The sequence below is a fragment of the Hylobates moloch genome, unplaced genomic scaffold (genome assembly GCF_009828535.3).
Source record: "Hylobates moloch isolate HMO894 unplaced genomic scaffold, HMol_V3 SCAFFOLD_9, whole genome shotgun sequence".
In the NCBI taxonomy this organism is placed as follows: domain Eukaryota; kingdom Metazoa; phylum Chordata; class Mammalia; order Primates; family Hylobatidae; genus Hylobates; species Hylobates moloch.
This window is the reverse complement of record NW_026652284.1, coordinates 115827666-115843331: the sequence shown is the minus strand read 5'-3', so window position 1 is coordinate 115843331 and position 15666 is coordinate 115827666. Positions and strand designations below refer to the sequence as shown.

Below are 15666 nucleotides of genomic sequence, written 5' to 3'. Positions count from 1 at the left end.
AAGCTTTCCGGACGGAGGAGCCTGTGACACCCCAGCTACTCCACCACCATACTTGCTGAGCTCTCTGTACCAAAGGTCTCTCCTCCAAATTCTCATCAGCTTAGGGCTCAAGAAGCATACAGGTAAGCATCACTGGAAGTAATGAGTTTTAAGATTCCTACTTAAAAAACGCATAACCAAAAAAAAAAAAGCTTTTCAAATAAACAGTTTTAGGTGTAATTTACAGAATTCAGTAAACTTTTTATTAAGTTAGTCATGCTAAGTAAGCAAGGAAAGGAAGAACTGAGGGATTCTTTTCCTTTGCACAACCTTTCAATGGTGACAGAGCCACAAGGATCCCTCTCCTGTCCTTTCCCTTTTGATTCCACACACTCCCTGAGTGATCTCATCCTCAGCCACAACTTCAAAGGCAGGGCAATGCATTTTAGTAAGGCTGGTGTCTAGAAAGACTACATGTAATTCTAAACTCACATAATACAAAACGTTTCAACCTCCCCGTTCAGTACCCACAAGCGATCCGTCTAAAACAGAGCTGAGCATGCCATTCTCCTGCATGACATCCTTCAACTGTGATCCAGAACCTTAAAACACATTCATACTCCTTAGCCATGCGTGAGGCCCTTCATCCTAGTCCCCGTGTAATCCTCTCCTCCCATTTCTCCACACATTCCTGCATTTGCCTTATTCTCCAAATAAGACTGCTAGGAAGAGCTTTCACATACATCATTCATTCAAAAAACACAGTGTGTCTACTGCATTTCAGACATAGCTCTGGGCACTGCAGACCCAGCAAGGATAAATGCCCCAGCTCTCTAGAGCCTGGAGTCTAGGAGGCACCATCTTGATGCAGGTCACTGAATCCTCACCGTGTGTCTGGTGTCTGGGAGGTAGTGTTGTGCCTGTTTTACAAAGTGAAAACCTGGAGTTTAGAGCGGTGGAGGTATGTACCTGGGCCCAATAACTCTTCCGTGACAGAGGGGTACCTCCAATTGAGTCTGAGTACCAGAGCCGAGGCTAGTGTCCACACTGCCATGGAGTGAACACTCCTGGTAGACCTACCCGAAAAATGGCAGATCTCTCCTCACAATCAGTATCCGGAAGTTCTAATAAAGAGAAAACACTTTTTCAATCTTCTTTCACTTGCATTCCGAAAGAATGAATTCATTGCTGTCATCCATAATGAGGAACCTGAGACTAACTGGCTATTCATTCTACACACACTTACTGAGTGCCCACTATCTCCCAGGCACCACAGTGAGCTCTGGAGAAGGAATCAAAGGTAATGAGTCAGATTCCCTGCTTGTAAGGCAGTTGGATTCTCAGGGGAGAAAGAACTCCCACCCAATCATCATGATCATAGTGTGATAAATGCAATGTTGCATGCACAGAGGATGGTACTACACTAGGAGCTGGCACACAGAGAGCGAGCGAAGAGAACAGGAATGCATTCACTGCACACTGTAAGCCAGACAGGGAGCCCTACGAGCTCAGAGACGCCATAGTTTAATACTAAGCAGAAAGACTCTGAGAAGTGAACTTGCATTAGTTCCATCACACTCTAGAGCCCGGGATGTTTCTACCACTACGTGAGGAGTCTCACACACACAAGTCCCCACTCCCTCACCAAATCGGAGTAACAAAGCTCCATGCAGCACCATAGTGCCATGTGCACTTGTCTTTATTACAGCCCTTCCACCCCACAATATAAATGTCTTTTAATTTGGCCACTTCCCCACTGAGCTGAACACTCTTTAAGCACGGATAAAGTATTACCTTGCTCTGCATCCCAGCACTTAGCCCAGCCTAAGCATGTGATCCTTACTGAATAAGGGGAGAAATAACAGCAACTCCTCCAATCCAGTGGGAAAGACTGTGGAGAAACAGACACCCAACCAGTCTTCTCTTAGGGGTGTTTCCCCCAGAAGTCTAAATAGTGATTTCCTGAAAGGGTCTAAAAGTCTGAGGCCTGAATAGATTATGCTACTCTTTTGCCCTTAATGTTCACTCTCCAAACCTAAAAGACTACTTTCTGCCACAGACCTTTTATTGGAAGTAACATGGTGCCCTACCTAAGACAGGTGAGCCAAGAATTCACACGCATTCTTCTAAGTTAACATTTCAAGGAGTATACAATGAGTATCAGTTCTGTGTCTAGTATTCCATGCTGGGTTCCATGAAGGAGGAAAGCAAGAAAACTTGTCCTGCTCGCCTAATTAACTTTTGATTCCTTACAGATACACCAGACATGCTACACAGATTCTCTCATGACTATTTCATAGATGAAGAAACTGCAGCTATTCAAGCTTACTATTTCCAAAGGTAGCAACGCATCCTTTACCCATTTAAGAAGCAAAACCCAGCTGGGCGGGGTGGCTCACGCCTGTAATCCCAGCACTTTCAGAGACCAAGGCAAGCAGATCACCTGAGCTCAGGAGTTCAAGACCAGCCTGGCCAACATGGTGAAACTTCGTCTCCACTAAAACTACAAAAATTAGCTGGTCGTGCTGGCGGACACCTGTAATCCCAGCTACTTGGGAGGCTGAGGCAAGATAATCGCTTGAACCTGGGAGGCAGAGGTTGCAGTGAGCCGAGATCATGTCATTGCACTCCAGCCTGGGTGACAGAGCAAGACTCTGTCTCAGGGGAAAAAAAAAAAAAGAAGCAGCAGCAGCAGCAGCAGCAGCAGCAGCAAAACCCTGACCAAGGGGGAAAAAGAGATGAGAAAAATACAATCCAGAATACAATCAATCGACTGTTAATGGCATGACTTTCTTTTTTTGTCTCTTTATTCTCTGAAGCTATTAGAAACCATAAAACACAGGGCAGGGGATTATCGCTGTTGGTTCTGAATTGGTGGTACACCAAACGATGGGCATGTCAAAAAGGAGACATGCCTCCTGAGTCTAAGAGAGAGACACTTCAGTATTTCTCACATTAAAACAAAAAAACAGTAAAACTTGTTAAATCAAAATCTTATAAGGCACTTCAAGACCCAGAAGATAAAAGCCAGGGGAGGAAAGAAGCCTGCTTGGTTTCCTTTATCAGCACGCCAGGACGCTCCACAGATCCAAGGATTGTTTTGTGACCCAGAACGTTAAACCACTCCTCTGGATTCCAGAGAAAGGAGCAAGCAGAACCTCATGCTGCTTCTCACACAGAGTAAGATGAATGGCCTGCTGAACACCAAAGAAGCTAAGCACCAACAGGTTTAAAATCGACTTTCGAATTTTTGAAATTAAATAAAAATTTAAGCAGTAATTAAAGCCTAATTTATTTTAGAGTCATCAGAGACACTTTAAATTGAATGAACCTCCATCTTTACGCTCAAGCTGCTGGCATCGGCTGCCATGTACTCTAGCGCTTGGTTTCTTTCCAGTGTCAGACATCACCTTGATGGCAGTCTCTGTGCATGAACAATAGGTGGTTCTGGCCGGGTACAGTGGCTCACGCCTGTAATCCCAGCACTTTGGGAGGCCAAGGCAGGTGGATCACGAGGTCAGGAGTTTGAGACCAGCCTGGCCAACAGGGTGAAACCCTGTCTCTACTAAAAATACAACAATTAGCCGGGAATGGTGGCACATGCCTGTAATCCCAGCTACTGGGGAGGCTGAGGCGGGAGAATTGCTTGAACCTGGGAGGCGGAGCCTGCAGTGAGCTGAGATCATGCCACTGCACTCCAGCCTGGGTGACAGAACGAGACTCTGTCTCAAAAAAAAAAAAAAAAAAAGGCGGTCCTTCCTATTGGCATACTCTTCTCTGAGAATGGGATCACTCCCTGATTTGTCACTGATGTAATAAAATCCTTTTTTGAATGAATTAGAGCAATAAATTACATAAAGAAAACTGTGAAGAAACAAATCTATTCTGAGACAATAAAAGGGGTATAATTTTGAAAATTTTCGCCCAATTGACTGGTGGTGGAGTCTTGCCTCTCAGCTGAGCCTACGCAAAATGCAGTGACACCAGACCAAAGCAGGGGCCATGTGCTCTGCCTGCAGCATGGCTATGCCTTGGGATGTGCTTTTATTAAGGAAAGGTAACTATTTCATCATGACAAGAAAAATACCCTCATGAGTTTATAAGATCATTTTTCTCAGTATTATTTTGCATATTGTGCACATTATGTTTCTAAAAGCCTCTCATCTTTAAATAAGGACCTGAACAAACTGACAAGTCATAAGAGACTGATGTCCAAAAGAACCATGAGAGGTCTGCCATAGAAAGAGCCCACAATTATCATTAATTCATTCGTGCAAATAACTTTTATTGTGCCCCTATTTTGGAATGCATGGGTACAAATGAATTTTACCAAATTTGGTAATAAAGCCTGGGCCCCTAGTTTCTCTGCTGAGAGCAGGGAAGGGTAAGCAGACCGCAGACCATAGCCCATGGCACACTGCCTGTTTTTATAAATAAAGTTTTATCAGAACACAACTATTCTCATTCATTTACACACTGTCTGTGGCTGCTTTTCTGCTACCACAGCAGAGGTTGAGTAGAATGCACAGCCCACAAACTATTTACTCTTTAGCCTTTACAGAAAAAGTTTGCTGGCCCTAGGCGTAGAGTTTAGCATAAAGACAATGAAGGTACAGCCACAGATAGGTATCTACTTCCCAGCTGTCTGCTGAAAGAGCCTGAAAGCAATGACCACCAGCACACCAGATCTTAGCTTCTAAACAACATTCCACACTAAAAGAAACCGGGGCACCTTTGGGGAAAATGGCTCATTTGAGGGCTAGGGCAGAGCAAGAACAAGATGAGCATGGAACAAGTTGCTGTTAGAGAGATTAAAAAAATACTAAGCCAACTTAGGGGATGAGCCTCTCAAATGGACCCAGGAGCCAGAGCAAAGGACTCTCAATGGCCAAATCTTAAACAATTTGAGCTTCAATTTACACAGTGATAGTAAGGATTATAACCCACTGAATTAAAGAAAAATGCATGAATTTAGAAGACAGATACGACTGAATAAGAGGGAGAGAGGGATTGAAAAAGAGAAAAAGGGAGAAAGAAGGAGTGGAAAAGATTCCTTTTCAGTAGAATATCAACCAATAAATGTAGATGGAATGACTGTTAGAAAATTACCATTTTACAACCATCATAGTAATAATTCAGGTAAGAAATGTTAATGGATCTAAAATATGTGAGGGAGAGTTTAATGAGGAGCAGGATATTTATTTACATAGTCTCAAAGTATCTCCTCACAGAAGTATTAATTAATTACCAAAGGAAAGTAGTAACTTTACAGAGGAGAAAACTGGCACCATCTTAACCAAGTAATCGAACTTTACACCAATAACGACACAGATGTTGCGTGCCCGGGTACGAGGGGCTAAGAAGGACCTACCATCACCTCGGTGGCATTCCTGCCAAGACAGTGCGTGACACAAATCTAATTTTAAGGAAACATCAGACAACCTAAATGGAGAGGCATTCTACAAAAAACTGGCCTTGTATAGTTTTTGTATAGTTTTCTAAAATGCCTATCATGAAAGGCAAAGGCGGACAAAGCAGCTACTGCAAACTGAAACCCTAAAGACGCCTGACACTACACGAAATGTGTGATCTTGACTTGGGTCCTGTAAAAGACAAAAACAGAACAACTGGTGCCATCAGCATGTGAACTGTAGATGAGATAACAGTACTGCGTGGTTGTTAAACTTCCTAATTTGGATCATTGTATGACAGTTATGAAAGGGAAGGCCCTTATTTTTAATAAATACACGCCAAGGTATTTAAGTATTCATTTGTAAAAGATGATATATGAGGAACAGAAATATATGCGTAATAATCTCATCTTAGATACAACAAATATATTCCATGTTAAAAATTTATAGTGAAATTAAATAAATACGAAACCACTGTCATTTAATCTTTTTTAATTTTTATTTTTAATTGTGGGGGTACACAGTAGATATACATATTTATGGGGTACATGAGATATTCTGATACAGGCATGCAATGCATAATAATCACATCAGGGAAATGGGCATCCCTCATCTCAAGCATTTATCCTTTCTGTTACAAACAATCCAAGTATACTCTTTCAGTTATTTTAAAATGTATGACAACCACTGAAGTGGCATCCTGCCTGCCATGTGCAAATGAGGTAATAGAGGCTCGGTGAGGTAAAGTCATGGTCCAGAACACACAGGTCAACTTAGCAATTCAACAAATATGTGTTGAATAAATGAATAAAACGAAAGGATAAATTTTTTAAGTCCTGAGGACTCGTTAACAGCATTCAGCCCGCTAAAAGTTACTAAAACAGGAAGCCTGGCTTTGTCCAAAATTCTTCCCACATTTTATACCTAGTACTCATCAAGTCTCAGCCCACTCAAGTCAGTAAACAGAAGGCAAGAGGAAGCAGAAATTTCCACACCAACTGACAAATCTTTTGTTACTGTTTGTGCTTTCTTATACAAATCAGATTTGGGAATTTGATTTATATACTCCAAAGCAAATTAACTGTGAGGAGTATAATTTTCCCCCAAAATAAACATATTATCATGGTCAGTAACCATAAGTCGGACTATCCTAACAAGTTATTTGACAAAAGCTTTCAATTTAATGTTTTTGGAGTATACTTTTCTTTAGGGCACACTGATCCCTATAATATAAGTTAGCTTTGTGACCTTGAACAAGTTATAAATCCCTCTAACCTCCATTTCTTACCTGTAAAATGAGAACAACAAAACTAAATTCACATGAAAGTCATGGATTAAGTGAAGAAATGTGTGAAGAACCTAGCTACAGTGCCAGGCATACCTTAGGCGCTTGAGCAATGGTGGCTACAAAAAAAGGCATGGCGTTCTGCAAATATTGACTAGCAAGTATGCCTCCTAAGATATTAATAATATGAAAAATACCAATGCATGAAAATCAAAAGCAATGCACGTTTATCGATCAAGACTCAGTTCAGAAATAGCTACCAGTGTGAAAGACAGAAGGTAACCTAGTTATGTGGAGCGCCATCTAGTGGAAGAAAAGCAGAGCACACACGGCACAAACATTGTAGCAGAGAAAGAACAAGGAAAAATGATGAAAATGAAAACTGCCCCTTATCTTCATCATAATTTCTATATTTTCTCCCATGGGAGCTCGAATCAACAGTGACCCCAAGTGTAAGATATATATCAAAAAGAGACATTTAAAAGGGTGCCCTCACATACGCTTGCCCTTTATCATACCAAGGAAGAACATCAATAATATGCTAGGAATACCTTTTAAAATTCTTAAAACAGCAGCAGGGGCTGATTGGTGAAAAATTATGGAAATGTAAAAAATTATGGAAATTTACAGCTTACCAATTCAGAGTAAGGTATCTTGTGCTTGTGGAGAGAGGCTGCTGGGTGTCCAGACATGTTTTAAGATATGCAGTCATAAAACTGTTTATGGAAGCTTCATTTGTTAATTTAAGCTTCAGGTGCTGTGTCTTGAATAGCATAATAAAAATCAATCAGAGCTGCTGCTAATTTTGTGCATGATATTAATGAAAGAAGCTTCCTAAAGACTGAATTTCTCCTTCAATATTTCCTGGATTGGAAAACTAAAATAATTCTAACAACATAAAATTACCCTAAGAAATGAAAGTAGATGATTTATGTGTTGAATTTTTATTATATACATTATATCTGAAAAGTGATGCCAATACTTACACATCTGTCTTAGAACATTTTATAAAAATTGCAGGTGATGTTTATTAAACACCTACTATGTGTTAGACACTGTACTTACATCTAAAACGGCAACCCTACAAAGAAGACATAAGGTTCCCAATTTCACAGATGGGGAAACTGAGGCTCTGAGAAATAAAGTAACTTGCAGGGGATTACAGACTAGAAAGATGCACCTCTAATCACATGGCTCTTTCTGCACCAGCTCATTCCTTGTTGAGTAACACTGTTTCCCAAGTAAAAGCTACCCACCAGATGTTGCCACTGGTTACAAAGTCCCTATGCCGTTTTGCCATGCCCCTGTGTGCCCTCTGTACAGTAAGCAACCTGCCCTGCTCACCCAGTCCAATACTAGGCATTTAATTTGAAGAGCTGCATAATCCAAATTCCCTACAAAAGTAAAACATGAAAAACAAGACACACTCAAAGATTCCACCTCTATCTGGTGCTAACAGGTGCCCTACATAGTGTCATAGCGTTGGGCAGACAAGGATCTGAATCCTGATTCACCAGTTACTAGCTATGTGTTCTTAGGCAAATTATATGACCTTCCTGACCTCGGTTTTCTCATCTATAAAATAAGGTAAAATGACTTACTCTTTTAAGACTGTTAAACTAACTCAATGAAGTAACATACATAAAGCATGCAAACCAGAAAAGGCTCTTGATAAATGGTAGCTACTATCATTAGCAACTGCAGGGCAAGTATATTTAAACATATTCCCCCCTTCCAGAAAGCCAAAAGCATTATCTGTGGGAATATTTTTTTTTCTTTTGTGAATCTATTTTTAGAGAATGAAGAATTCACAAATATACCATAAACTGACTATAAATCCCTGATATCGTACTCTTGACTGTTTTTGTGATAAACAAAGTGTTAAAATACAAAGAGCACTGCACCTCTAGGAGGATCCCTCAAGAGACAAAACTTTAGCAAGAATTTCACTGGCTTTCTATATGGAATATTTTTCTATTTGGTCACTGAAATATATACATATTTACAAATCCTTACTTTGAATGCCTACTGAAGACTGAAAAACACTGCCAGAGAGCACAGGAGAAAAAAAGTGAGCTTGCCTTTTTGGTAAAACACATTTTCAGTAACCCCTTTTAAAAATTCATCTCCAATGGAAATTCCTAAGAGGCTTCTGCTATAATGAAACTTTTATTTAAAAACGACAATGTTGAATTCTGTCTTTTTATCTCTTTTCTTGAAGTATCCTACCTAAACACTGCAGACTTGATTTAAAATTTCAGCCTGACTACTTACAACCTATGTACCTTGACTGGGCAAGTTACTTAGTGTTTCCGAGCCTTAGAGGCCTCATTTGAAAAAAATAAAGGAGGCATGCAGGGAATAAAACCTCCTACCTTGCAAGATCTTGTGCGGATGCGAGAGAATGCACAAAAAGCAGCTGGCACAGAAGAGCCTTTAAATTGGTGGCTTTTATAATCATCATCCCCAACGCCAAGGAACACTCTCCTTCTATTGTTTTGGTAGAAGATATAAGTCATTCTATCTTCACTCAGTGGGACTGGTGACAACAGGCAAATGGGGCTTCTGATATCAAAGGTGCTGTTGGCATTCAATTTGCGGTTTCAATCGCTCTTCTGGCTTTCTGAGTTTCCCTTTGGCATCTGAAACTGTGGATAACTCTCTCAGGTAAGAAACCTTATTTGGCATGTGACTAGGGCTTCCAAAATTCTGTTTTTAATCTGTCATGAGAAATATCATTAGGAGTTTAGAGAAGGAGAGCAAATTGATGAGAGTGCAGTGATTTCATAAATTCCTTAAGAAAGAATAAAAGTAAATAAACATCTGATTCAAAGCAGATCTGACAACATCTTCTCATTATCTCCTAGAGAAGAATCCCTACTGTGCAACCACATTTAAAGAGCACTGGGATGTTTTTCTGCTTGTTCAACCCTGCATTTCACTTAGAACCTTCTTTCATTGATACGGGCAGAACTGTTGACTTCATCCCCACCTCCAATTCAGGTCCTCTAAAGCCGTAAGAAGCAAAGCTCTTTACTGACTGCTAAATTCCAAATATACTTTCTGATTCTGCTACCCTTAATGATAATTAACACGCAACATGAAATGAAGACAGGAGTTCCCAAGGGCCCTGTGCTGAGACGTATGCTAGGTGCTGAAGATACAGAGGAAAGACCAGGCCCTGTCTCCCGAGGACCTCACTCTTTACCAGGAAAGACAAAGAGATCCAAACAAAGCAGTGTGATGAGGATCACACCGTAAGAACACCAGGTGTGTGACACCAGAAAACAGGCAATCCAACCCATTTTGAAAAAGGTCAGAGGACTTAGGGCAGAAATGTGAAGAATGAAGTATGAAAATGGATGCTATATAATTTATCTTTCAATTCAGCACAGGCTAGAGGAAAAACAAACTGCACATAAAAAAGCCAGGGTTGACCGGGCGCGGTGGCTCACGCTTGTAATCCCAGCACTTTGGGAGGCCGAGGCGGGCGGATCACGAGGTCAGGAGATCGAGACCACGGTGAAACCCCGTCTCTACTAAAAATACAAAAAATTAGCCGGGCGTGGTGGCGGGCGCCTGTAGTCCCAGCTACTCGGAGAGGCTGAGGCAGGAGAATGGCGTGAACCCGGGAGGCGGAGCTTGCAGTGAGCCGAGATTGCGCCACTGCACTCCAGCCTGGGTGACACAGCGAGACTCTGTCTCAAAAACAAAACAAAACAAAACAAAACAAAAACAAAAACAAACAAACAAACAAAAAAAGCCAGGGTTTTCATTCTCCTTCTATCATTCACTAATTATACCATCACAGGTTGACCAGTAACTTAGCCCTTTAGACTCTCAGTGTTACTGAGAGTCAGTAGGACATGGTAAAAAGAACAATGGACCTGTAAAAGAACAAAGCTTGACCCTTCACTCTGCCATTTTATTATAAGCATGTCACCATGGGCAAGTCACTTTAGCTGTCAGAATCTTGGTTTCTACAACTGAAAAACTGGGCTAATAACCTCTCCATCTCTAGCTGTTACTAGTATCGTGATTACAAACATGACCCAGTACCAACAAGTGCCTCAAAAATGTCCACAGGCTGATTTATTAATAGTAAATCTAAGCCATCCAACCACTAAATATTTCAGCATAGTTGAAGGACTAAGACGTTCCTTAGGAAAGAGGGCATCTACAAACCGAAAATTCATTCTCAAACGCACATAGAGGAGGGCAGGAGCTTCTCACCGGTGCAGACTGTTTTTCCTCCCTACCCCTAGGACCCAACACAGAGAACCGGCATGGCAGGTTCTCTATAAGCCTGTTACTAATGTCCAATACCAAACCCTGTAACTCACAATCACTGGGTCACTTTTAATCATAATACACTGTATAAAACTCAGAAATGGCATATCTAAAACTGTGAGTGATCGCATTTTCTTAAAAAAAAAAAATGAAAAAAACTGATAACACAAAGAAAAACAATAAAAAACTAAAAACTAAATAATCACATCCTCCTTTGGATGAAACAGAAAATCACAAACTATAGCATGAAGGCACCATACCTAAATACAATTCTGCAATTCTCATTCTCTACTTTACAAGTCTGTGACATTCAAGCAAATCCTACATGTTTTCCAAAAGGGGTCCCCAAAAATCAAGTTTTAAGCCCCCGGGTTTTGTGGATTACAAAGAGATGTACATAAAGTAAATAATCCTTCCTTAATATATTTTATCCCCCATATTTATTCTAAGTAATGCTAAGAGTTGTAATATTTGAGAAACTGATATAAAAACCATTTTGATATACCAACAAAAAACTTTTATCAACCTAGACACAAATCTGGACCACCTTAATCTTGAATCCTCTGCTCCACTTTCTCTTGTAATCAACGACAACTAAATGTAACTTGGCAGTGAGCCAGCCACCAATCCATACATTATATCAGATAATTAAAAATACAGTGTTATGTAATCTTATTTAATGGTTACTTGGCTTGTACTGAAAATCATCCAAACCAATATCAGAGACTTGGATTAAATTATAATGCATAAGACATTTCTAAAGATGTTTTTTAGTAAGAGTCAGCACATCCCCTACTAGCAAATATAAAACATGCAACACTACTTTCACCTCCAATTAACCTCTCCTTGGCAAGAACTGCAATGTCAATTCACCCTACAGGCACCAAGGGGGGGTCTGGAGTGGGATCCCAAAGCCTATTTTCTTTGACTGAGTTTTAACATCAAATAAACATTAACCACTAATTTTGTTAGAGAAACAAATTCAGAGGCCTGACATGGTGGCTCACATCTGTAATCCCAGCACTTTGTGAGGCTGAGGTAGGCAGACCACGAGGTCAGGAGTTTGAGACCAGCCTGGCCAACACAGTGAAACCCTGTCTCTACTAAAAATACAAAAATTAACCAGGCACGGTAGCGCACACCTGCAGTCCCAGCTACTCAGGAGGCGGAGGCAGGAGAATCGCGTGAACCTGGGAGGCGGAGGTTACGGTGAGCCTAGATTGTGTCACTGCACTCTAGCCTGGGCAACAGAGCCTGGGCAACTTCGTATCAAAAAAATAAATAAATAAATATTCGGGAAACAAATTCATTTAGGAGGTGGAGGAGGTGAACCAGTTATTCTGGTAAAATGAAAATAAAATCAGCAATCAATGCCCACGATGAAACACAAGTCTGGAAAAATATAAAAGCCAATGTATACCAGACAGGAGTATATCTCTTATTGTCATTCTAGCTCAAGAAAGAAAAAGAGTAATTCAGTTAGGAAGCTGATCAATCTTTACGAACACTGAATTTTTAAAGAACTACACCTCATCTATAAACTATTTCATTATCATAACGCATTGATTATTAAACTAATATACTGGTCACAGGAGGGCTTTAATTCAAAAGTGCCTCTTGGCCTCAGCATCAAAATCCTGGAAGATAAATCTACCATGAATGTTTGCTTCTTCAAAGAAGGCAAGTGCAGACAGAAACTTTTTGTAAAAATCAGGATAAACTTCCTAAAGGATATATATTATTTCCCACACATTTAAGTCAGTTGGAAACAATCATACTAATTATATTGATTTCTGCAGGGTTTGAAGTTAGCAAGTGAGAAGTATTTCATTCCAACATTTTAGGAAGGCAAAATAAGAAAGAACAACGTCTTCAGAGACAGAAGACCTGAGAGTTCAAATTAAATCTCAGTTGCCCACAAGCTTAGATAGCTGGGATCCTCATCTCTCTCCCTGAAAAGAGAAGACATGAACATCTGCCTTACCGGAATGCAAGTGTGAGGACGAAACTAGCGCCTTGGAAACTTTAAAACACTATGCAAACATAAGGCCTTGTTAGAGTTTAGAGATACCATAAAACATATCTATTACATGGCACGCTAAGGTTTGCCATGCTGGCCCATTCTACAATCTAGTGCCGAAATACCAACTCCAATGTGAATAACTGCTGAAAACACAGTTGCATTAGAGGCAAACACAAATATAACTAAAATAAGAAAAAACAGCCCATAACAAGATGGTTGGATTTAAAATCAAAGCTTCCTCACAATCATGTAGCTTCAGATTTAAAACACTTGTAATTTTGGAGTTACATAAGAGTGTAATTAATATTTTAAATGATAAAGCTCTGCATTCCGAATATCGGCCTGTGATTTAAAAGAAAAATGTTTCAATCTGAAGTAATCTAAGTTAACAGTAAGACAAGATTCTGAGCAGCACCTCCTCCTTCCTTCACATGTGAGAAATATACTTCTTATAAGAATTACTTTTATGAAAAGTAAGTTTATCAAGTTTAATACCTAAAAAACACTAAATGGCAACATTTCCCCAGTAAATGTCTGTTTCAAGTAACTGGAAGGCATTAACACTAGTAAAAACACAGAATCCAAAAGAATTTTGGACGTTTTAGCAACACAATACTATGGCAACATGGCAGAGAAAATAATTTTGACTTTTAAAATAAGATAACGCACTATACTTTCAGTTTAACTGTTCCTTAATTGAGTACAACCTAACTTTGATTCAGCTTCTTTATTAGGAAAAATGCACTTCAGTCCACAATCCAGAGTATTTCCAATGCCACGGATCTTATGCAATGTACAAAGAAATTTCTTTCACAGAGATGACAGCCCAGCAGGCAATAAAAGATACATGTAAATCATCAGGCACAAGGAGTACAAACTCAACTGCAGAACTGTTCAGAAGGCATAGAAATAAAACTCAGATTTTTTCTTTTATTTAGGAATGCATGCCCATTCACTTTTTCACAAGCCCATTTTATTAAAGAAATAAAAATAAGCCTGGAATTAAAATAAAATGAAGGAGCTCCATAAGTCTATTTCTGTTCAACAATTCAAATATTCTTAAATTCTTGGAGACAGTAAAGAGTCTCTCCACCACCATCGGTTGACCACACACACACTCTACTCTGAAGAACTGGTTGAAACAGGCAAAAACTGGAGGTCACCGTTTTAAAATATAGGTATCTATATACAAATAGAATATGTCTGCCTCATCTTTCACTTCCAACAATAAAAGAGCCAGGGCGAGCACTAAGAGCAGCAGATCCGATTCATCTAGGGAACCACAGACTGTCAGTGCACAGTAATTCCTGCAAAAGCCAACAGATCTGACCAGATCACGTTGCTGCCATTTCCCAGAGAAAAGACAGACCAGTGGCACCCACACCCATCTTCATCTGAAACGCATATTACAGGAAAAGTAGGAGACTGCTCCCGAGAAGGAAGGCTTAATTTACCGTGCATCCCAGCAGATGATTCAGGAAGCCACAGGAGGAGAAAGCCAGGGGAACACTGTCCCGGGTAGGCGTGCCTCCAGAAACCTCTGTATCCCTGTCCCGCAGTACTTTCTAAGACCTTCCACACCCTGAGCTGGCTGGAGTCGTGTGAAAATGGCAAGCACTCCCTTCACCACTGTTCCGAACCTCAAGCCAGCCACCAATGAGGGTCACCCAACCCAACGCCCTCCGGAACGGTGCTCTTTTGCCGGCCTCTTCTCCCCTACTGACTTCTCCAAGGGCCAGCCTGCAAGGCATGGCATGGGCTGCCCACCCCCGGGGAGGGCTGACTGCCCCGCCAGGGCTGCTGGAGCCTGGATACAGGAGAGACAAAGGGCTGGGAGGGGGAACTGGGCTCCTCCCCTGGGACCACGGAGCTCCTCTCCTCTCAGGTGCTGGGGTCTGACCCCAACCCTCTTCCAAGGTCCCCAAACTTCGCTAACAATGCAAGCGCCTGTTCCCTTCGCCCCTTCTGCATTTGCGTCCCTCAAGTCCTTCCATTTTCCTCCAGCTTTTTCTCCAGTACCTTAGACGAACCAAACGCCCTACTTCCCCGAGTCCAACACTCTCCCCTTCCATGACATAATTCAACCTCGTCCCCAACGAAGACCCAGATGGTCGCTGTCCCCCACCCAGAAGTTTGCCCTGGGTGTCCCCGAGTCCCCAAAGATTTCCTTCAAGTCTCATCCATGCGCCCCAGCCTTGTCCTTCCTTTCCAAGTACCCAAAATTCACATCAGGGTCTTCCCCTAGGTGTCCCACAGCCTCCCAGGTCCCCATGCAAACGACCCCGGGGGCCACCCGGGCCTCCGTCTCCGCCGCGTCCGTTGACAGCAGAGCGCACGGAAGCGCCCCCCGGGCCCCCGCGTTTTCACCTGGCCCCCAACCGCCGCCGGCCGGCAGTTAACGGCCGGCGCCTCACCTTGGTTCACCAGGCGCAGGGCGTGCGTGAAGGAGGGGTCCAGGGAGTCCTTCTCCGCCATCAGCTCGGGCAGGTACTTCTCCTCCATGCTCGCCGGCCGCCGGGCCCGGGACGTGGACTCCAGGCGCACGGGCGGCGGCGCCCGGCAACCCCCGACCCCGCCCGCGCCCCCAGCGGCGCGGACCCGGGGGCCAGACGCGGCGGCGGCGGCCGCCAAGCCGGGCGGTCGGCTGGGAGGCGGCGGCGGCGGCGGCGGCGGCAGCG

The 15666-nt window shown here is 42.0% G+C and overlaps 1 protein-coding gene across 6 annotated transcripts in view; it reads right to left on the bottom strand.

Annotated features, from left to right (window-relative positions):
• The window catches only part of KHDRBS3 (KH RNA binding domain containing, signal transduction associated 3), a 197800-nt gene extending 182135 nt beyond the window's left edge, over positions 1 to 15665 (bottom strand). The window contains exon 1 of one of the 6 annotated variants that reach the window (XR_009215021.1): positions 15403 to 15645. Coding sequence is in view for 2 of the 6 variants with exons in the window: in XM_032760488.2 (XP_032616379.1) it covers positions 15403 to 15490 (88 nt within the window). In the remaining 4 variants the exon portion in view is untranslated. Of the gene's footprint in view, positions 1 to 9050; positions 9497 to 15402 lie in introns of those variants that run through there. The other 5 variants (XR_009215022.1, XR_009215019.1, XM_032760488.2 and 2 more) reach the window with 5 other exon arrangements.
• Between the last annotated feature and the right edge of the window lies 1 nt (position 15666).